Source organism: Vigna angularis, chromosome 5, assembly GCF_016808095.1.
Source record: "Vigna angularis cultivar LongXiaoDou No.4 chromosome 5, ASM1680809v1, whole genome shotgun sequence".
Classification (NCBI taxonomy): domain Eukaryota; kingdom Viridiplantae; phylum Streptophyta; class Magnoliopsida; order Fabales; family Fabaceae; genus Vigna; species Vigna angularis.
The window spans coordinates 16,302,460-16,309,534 of NC_068974.1; the positions used below are offsets into that span (position 1 = coordinate 16,302,460).

Here is a 7,075-nt window from a genome sequence, read left to right on the forward strand (position 1 = left end):
ATTTAAATTTAGTACGAACACTTATGGGAATTCAGGACGAGAGCTATTTTCGCTCATTACAATTTACTGAAATGGACGAGCGTTCGGTCTGAGACCGAGCACAATTTAGGACGAACGCTCAGTGTAAGACCGAGCGCTACTTAAGACGAACGCTTGGTATAAACCGAGCGCTATTAGGATGAACGCTCAAATAGCATTTCAAAAGGGGACGCTCGTTCTTAAGTCGAATCCTTTCCAAATGAAAGAAATCCTACTCTAACTCATTGTCAGGGAAAACCGAACGGTAGAAGACCGTTCGATGACGAGCGCGCATTATCAAAGTAAGAACTATTATTTTGCCCAGATTTTTCATATGATTCATATCTTATAATCTATCTCCACCATAAATCTCATACATTACAGAATTCATATTATCATATTTCAGTTCATACTTTATACATCGTACCAAAATATCAAATTACATACTTTATAAAGTTCTCATTAATCATTCATACCAAGCAACCATCAGCATACGAATCAACCAATGCATACTACATTCATTAAGTGTAACAGCGATCGTTCATAACTAATACATTAGCATACAATTCATACATACAATCCATACCGAACATGCATACAGCATACAGTATAAATTAAATCACAATAAGCTTCCCTTACCCGGATTCAGTAGTGAACGTCCTAAAGGGGTGGATCTTGATTCGTCTAAAAGAAGCTCTCTCAACGTTCTCTTAAGCTTTCCCACTAAACTAATCAAAAGAAAAAGAAGGGTTTAGCCTACACCGTTGCATGCAGCTGAAACGGTTTACAGGAACTCCAGAATCGATCGTCCAAGTGAAACTTACCAGAATTGGAAGTCGTTCGGTTTGAACTAAAGCTCGCGGTGCAGGGGACGTTCCTATGGTGCTGAAACGTGAAAGGAGCAGTGAAATGGTGAGTTACGGTAGAGAGAAGATGAAGGTTCTAGAGAGAAGGTAGAGAATTTGAAAATCCAGAGTTTGGGGAAGAAGACGAAGTGTGCAGAAGAGTGGGGAAGAGTTTTTCTGAAAATTAATTTCTCTCCCCACTTAGGACGAACGTCCACTCGTTTGCTGCCACTTGGATTCCATTAAGGTTTTAGAACGTTCTAACACGACACTTGGCAGTCGCATGCAGAGTGGGTGTGATGGCGTGTCAGTGGAGGTGCACGTGTGGCGAGGTGCATTTATGGAAGCACAGTGGTGACTCAGCACAGTAATAAATGGGACGTGACAATACATTTTGACAATGATTTATATAATAAAAATTATTTCTAATTTATACAGTTTATAAAAATTCAAAAATCAACTACATACTGGCGAGATGAAACAAGATATGACAGTAATTTTAACACATTCATGAATGGAAAAAAATTGTTTATACTTTTGAGACATTTTACTTACGCAAACAAACATCTTTATTTATTTCTCTGTCTTTATTTATATTTTTTTAATTTCTACTTATCTTTCATGGGCTCCATAAACATCAGAAAATGCATAAAGTTATAAGGCACTATGTAAAAGTCCTTGACACAAATATTTTTGCAATAATGTCGTTGGATTTAAGCTTACGTAGGAGGCAACAGTGTTTGTTGAGAGTGAATAATGGAATATAACTATTATAAAAGGCCACTTGCTATGCCCTGGTTTCTTCACCACTATCCACATTCCTCAGAACTTAATGAAAGATGTCTCCCAAAAGCATGCTAGTCTTACTGATAGCATTTCTTTTGGTTACAAGCTCCCTTGCCATCCTTCCACCCTCTTCACCAGCAAACAATGATGCTAAACCACAACCACATACTCCCAAACCACCATATCATAATAAACCATCACCACATATTGAAAATGGTCATCCCAAACATCATGGTAAACCACCACCACACATGGAAGATGCATCACACAAAGGTAAACCATCACACATAAAAGATACATCGTACGATGGTCGTTTACCACCGGATTATAATGCTAAACCACCATATCAGGGTGGTGATCCAATACATTCTGATGGTAAACCACCACACACAGAACCACCACATCATGGTAAACCACAGCCCATGGGAACCACAAATAGGGCTGGGTAAAATTAACTGATCTGTACTGTACTATAGTTAACTATACTATATTATACTTAAAAAAACTGATCCACTTTTACTAAAAGTTCAGTATACTATTTTATGGTTTAGTTTTTAAAAACTGAACTTATAACAGTTTCGGTTCAGTTAACTGTAAAAACTGTATCTACTACTTTTTCTTCTCTAATTCCCGTTCAATTGCTCCATCATGCTAAGAAAACGTTATTTAATAATAAAATATTAATAAAAGAAACCATTCAAATAAAAAATTAATAATGAATCTTTTAAGACAAAATTTTTTTATCACAAATTTTTATATTTTTTCATCAATAAACATATATTACTTTTTAAATAATATTATTTTAAGTAATAAAAGTAAAATATATTTTTTTAAATTCAATTTTATTAAATGATTAAGTAATATAAATCATAAAAAAAGACTACATAAAAAAAATAATACTTTAAATATATTATATTCTTTAACATATTATTAAATATGTAAAAATATATTAAAAAAAACTTTTAATGATATTAAAATGTGTGTAAGCGCATACACTAAAATAACTATTTATTTTAAAAATCAACTTACTTTAAAATAAATATCAATATTATTATTTTTAAATGATAGTATTTTACATATTAAAACTAAAATATATTTTCCAACGTTAAATTTTATTAAATGAATATATAATAAAATATCATAAAAAAATAGTAATGTACCAAAAATAATTAATATTATAGAAATATCAAATGACAAAAAAATTAACAAACGTTTATTAAGAGTAATTTTTCTAGTATCATCTTTTATTATATTATAATAATTAATAAATATTAGTTTAATTTTTACATAATAAAATATAAATAATAAATAATTGATTAATAAAACAATTTTACGAGGGAACAAAATAAATATAAATAAAAAATTATTTTAAAATAAAATAAGTAGATAAAAAGATAAAATAAATTATATACACATATAAAAAGAATATAAATAAAAAATTAAAAAATAAATATAAAAGTAATATAATATTCATGACAAAATAAATATAAATAAAAAAATAAAAAAAAAATAAAATAAAATAAATAAATAAATAATAAAATAATTTCCATACACATATAATAATAAAAGAAATATAAATAAAATAGAAAATAATAATATCAAATAATTAAAAAGTTAATTTGTAAGATGTAACATCCCAAAATTATACAGTCAGCAACTATATAATAGAATATTAACATGTATTAATATGATAAAGCAGTTTTACAAAGAAAGAGAACAAAGTTCAAATAATGGCCGAATGGCCTTACATACATACATAAGTTACGAGCGTTTACAAAACAATGAGGACGAACGGTTTACAAAATAAAAATACCGAACGTCCAAGTATTTACATCAAGAAAAAGGGCGCTCGCTCACAAGCGGCCCGCTATCCTAAATACACTAACTAAAAACCGAACGCGCTACTGTTCGGCCTTCACTTCTACTTCTACGAGATTCTCCTCAGCTATGATTTCCTCTTCAAGCGTTTGCTCCAGTGAAGCCTCTCCTTCTGCTCACATCCACACGGATGATCATCGCAAGGACAAGACGGATACACATATACAGACAACACAATGGAAAGTGCAAGGGTAAGCTTATTGAATTTAATTCAAGTCAAACATACATTTCAAACATATCAGATACATCAAATGAATCACAACACATACATTCAATTCATCCATTAACTCAATCAAAGTCCTGATACTAGACCGACCGTCCGGACTGTATGAATTCTGTGTAGCTACGACGTCCGTGCACCCAGGTGGGATAGCTGGAATACTCGCCAACAGCCACCTGAGGTTAGTCCGTTCTGTCCAAGTTACAGTTATGGACTAAGACCTCCTGCCATTCCCACACATGACATACTCCTCTCTACTTAAGAACGAGCACTCACGGAATATAAGGATGACCCGCCAGCTAAGCTTACCACATTCATACTTTACAAATCTCAATTTCCAACCAAGAGTCGTTCCTCCCCGGAACGCTCGTTCAAATTCAACAATCATAATTTCATCTCTTACACCATTCACACATCTTAATCTTTCCTCTTATTCACACTTTCATTCTTAGTTCCACTTTCATAAAAGAACGAACGTCCAGCCCTCTTTGTAATAGAGGACGAATGTTAATACAATACCAAGAAGGTTCGTTCACGAGTAGAATAAAACCAATACAGGTTATTAGACGGACTTCATATTAACTTGACTCAGTTAGATGAACTCAATCTAGTACGATCTGGAAAATACTTAGAATAATTTAAGTTCAATAACTCTGGAACGAATCCAATGGATAGATACGTCACAAACTGGTTTAGATAATTAAACTGGACACGAGGTAATTCAAGAGACCAACCGCCAGTCAATGACCGAGCGCGAAAATAGGCATTTAATAAAGTTTTGAACGAACGTCACTGAAGTTTTGGACGAACGTTACTAGATCTATTGGACGAACGCTATTTAAATTTATGGACGAACGCTTATGGTAATTCAGGACGAACGCTATTTCAGTTCAGGACGAACGCTATTACAATTTCAGGACGAACGCTATTACAATTTCAGGACGAACGCTATTACCGCTCGTTTGATAACTACGGAAAGAACGAGCGTTCGGTATAGAACCGAGCGCTACTTATCATTTAGACTTTTAGGACGAGCGTTCGGTCTAAGACCGAGCGCCACTTAGGACGTACGCTTTTAGGTCGAGACCCATCGCTGATTCAAGATATTTGAAATAGGATTTTTCATAAATTAAAATGTTGAAATTAGATTTTGAACAATATGACTAAGTGTTTGAATATAGTCTCAGGCTTCTCAATTTTTCACACAATACTCAGGATATTTACGTTTGGCCGAACGCTCAAAACGCAAGGTTATTATAAGAGGGTGTTCGTACTCGATTAGAATTCTTTCCAAATGAAAGGGTTCAGCTATTTCAAAGATGACACTGAGAATAACGAACGGTCAAAGACCATTTCGATAACGATCGTTCTTTAACATAGAATTTCATATTCAGATTCATCTTACAGTAAATACATTTTTCATTATAAACTCTTATACATTAAATTGCTCATATCATAGTACAAAATCCATACTTTTTCATACATCATCTCATCATACAACTCATTTTCAATTTAATCAAACCATAGAACATTGCATCACTTTCATACATTATTTCAGAATCATATTCATATACCAAAAAGTCCAATATCATAAATCATACTTCAAACATCACATAAACGCACATGCAGTACAGAAAATCATATGAATTAAATCTAATAAGCTTCCCTTACCCGGATTGTGAAATGTGCGTTCGTTCTTCAGAAAGAAACCAGATCTCAGTATAACCTCTCCTACCTTTAACGTTCAGCCCAAAACTCCTTAAGCTAAAAAAAATTACAGAAAACCAATATTGGTTCAGAGAAGGTGCATGCAAATTCAGAACGAGGCTTGCATGTAGCTAAGGAAGAACAATGAAGAACATGAAACTTACCCGTTTCAGAATCCAAAACCGTTCGGTTCCAGATGAAGCTCACGGTGTAGGGATTGTTCTCACGGTGCTGAAACGTGAACGGAGCAAAGGATGTTAAGTTGTAGAAGAGAGAAGGATAAGAGTTCTAGAGAGATGGAGGAGAAAAGGAAAAGTCTGAGTTTGGAAGAGAAGAAGGTGCGCGTAGAGAGTGGGAGATTTTCTAGAAAAGTTACTTTTGTTCAAATCCCACTGTCAGACGGACGAGCGTCCCTCTAAACGACACCTGCACCCCACCACTGATTTCAGAAGTTTCCAAATTGACAAGTGGCGTGCATGTAGGGCTTCTGCGGGTGGATTTTAATTGTTCAGCCCACGTGGCACGGTGCATTTATGGGAGCAGAGTGGTGACTCATCACCTTAATAAATGGGACGTGACATAAGACACTTATGAATAAAATAAAATAAATATTAAAATAAATTTCAATTAAAAAGAACATGTATGGTTATACTATTCAATTTAAAAACTAGTACAATTCAGTTTAAAAACTAGTACAATTTAGTTTAAAATTAGTATAATTCAGTTTAAAATTAGTATAGTTAGTAGTTCAGTTTAGTTTATATTGTAGTTTAGTACAATTTAGTATAGTTCAGTTCAGTCCAGTTTGATAAAATTAAAAACAGTTCAGTTTGTCTGAACTGTTTTACAGCTCAGTTCAGTTTATACAAATTAGTTTTTAGTTCAGTACAGATTTTAATAGTACAGTGCAGTTCAATTCTATTTGCCCACCCCTAACCACAAAGGAGTTGCCACCGAAGGAGCAACAGGGCACAGGAAATCAACATCCAGAGCTGGGACATGATGGTCATAATAATAAACCATCACATGATGATGATAGTAAACCATCACATCATAATGATAAACCACCACACATAAAATATACCTTGTTTGATGGTCGTTTACCACCGGATCGTAGTATTAAACCATCAAGTGGTGATTCAACACATCCTGATGGTAAACCACCACACAAGGAACCACGACATCATGCTAAGCCACCGCCAATTGGAACCACAAAGGAGTTTCCACCGAAGGAGCAACAAGGCGCAAACAATCCACATCCTCCGAGGAGGCCTGGACATGGTGGTCATAACGTGGAATCAACCAACTTTCGACCAATTGATCCACCAGGTTCCGATTAGCCAAAAGTTTCAAATTGCATCAAAGCTTTAAGGATGCTCTACAATAATTGCAATTTGAAACCTAAATTGGCTAGAGTTTGCTACTTTAATGTAATGTATAAGTATTAGTGTCGATGATATAAGCATGTGTCATCATATACTTAATTAATATTTTTATTTCTATATTAAAGAATTTAATTGTTTTTTAATATTTATTTTTTGAGGTTTGTTTAAAATCATATAATATTAGATTTTTCACTGTTAAATCGATACGTTTTAAACGTTATTTGGTAGATGTTATG

General features: G+C 33.7%; 1 protein-coding gene across 1 annotated transcript; it reads left to right on the top strand.

Moving 5' to 3' along the window:
- The first annotated feature begins 1,702 nt into the window (after positions 1 to 1,702).
- On the top strand, positions 1,703 to 6,794 carry LOC108319542 (early nodulin-75). Its single transcript, XM_052878157.1, has 2 exons — positions 1,703 to 2,094; positions 6,341 to 6,794. The coding sequence occupies exons 1-2, from the start codon at positions 1,703 to 1,705 to the stop codon at positions 6,792 to 6,794; spliced, it is 846 nt and encodes a 281-aa protein (XP_052734117.1).
- The last annotated feature ends 281 nt before the right edge of the window (positions 6,795 to 7,075 follow it).

Excerpts from the sequence above, each read along its gene's own strand:
- LOC108319542 (XM_052878157.1), top strand. The coding sequence starts at position 1,703 with ATGTCTCCCAAAAGCATGCTAGTCTTACTGATAGCATTTCTTTTGGTT. Across the intron at positions 2,095-6,340 it reads GGAACCACAAATAGGGCTGG|TACAGATTTTAATAGTACAG; the intron begins GTAAAATTAACT and ends TTTTTAGTTCAG.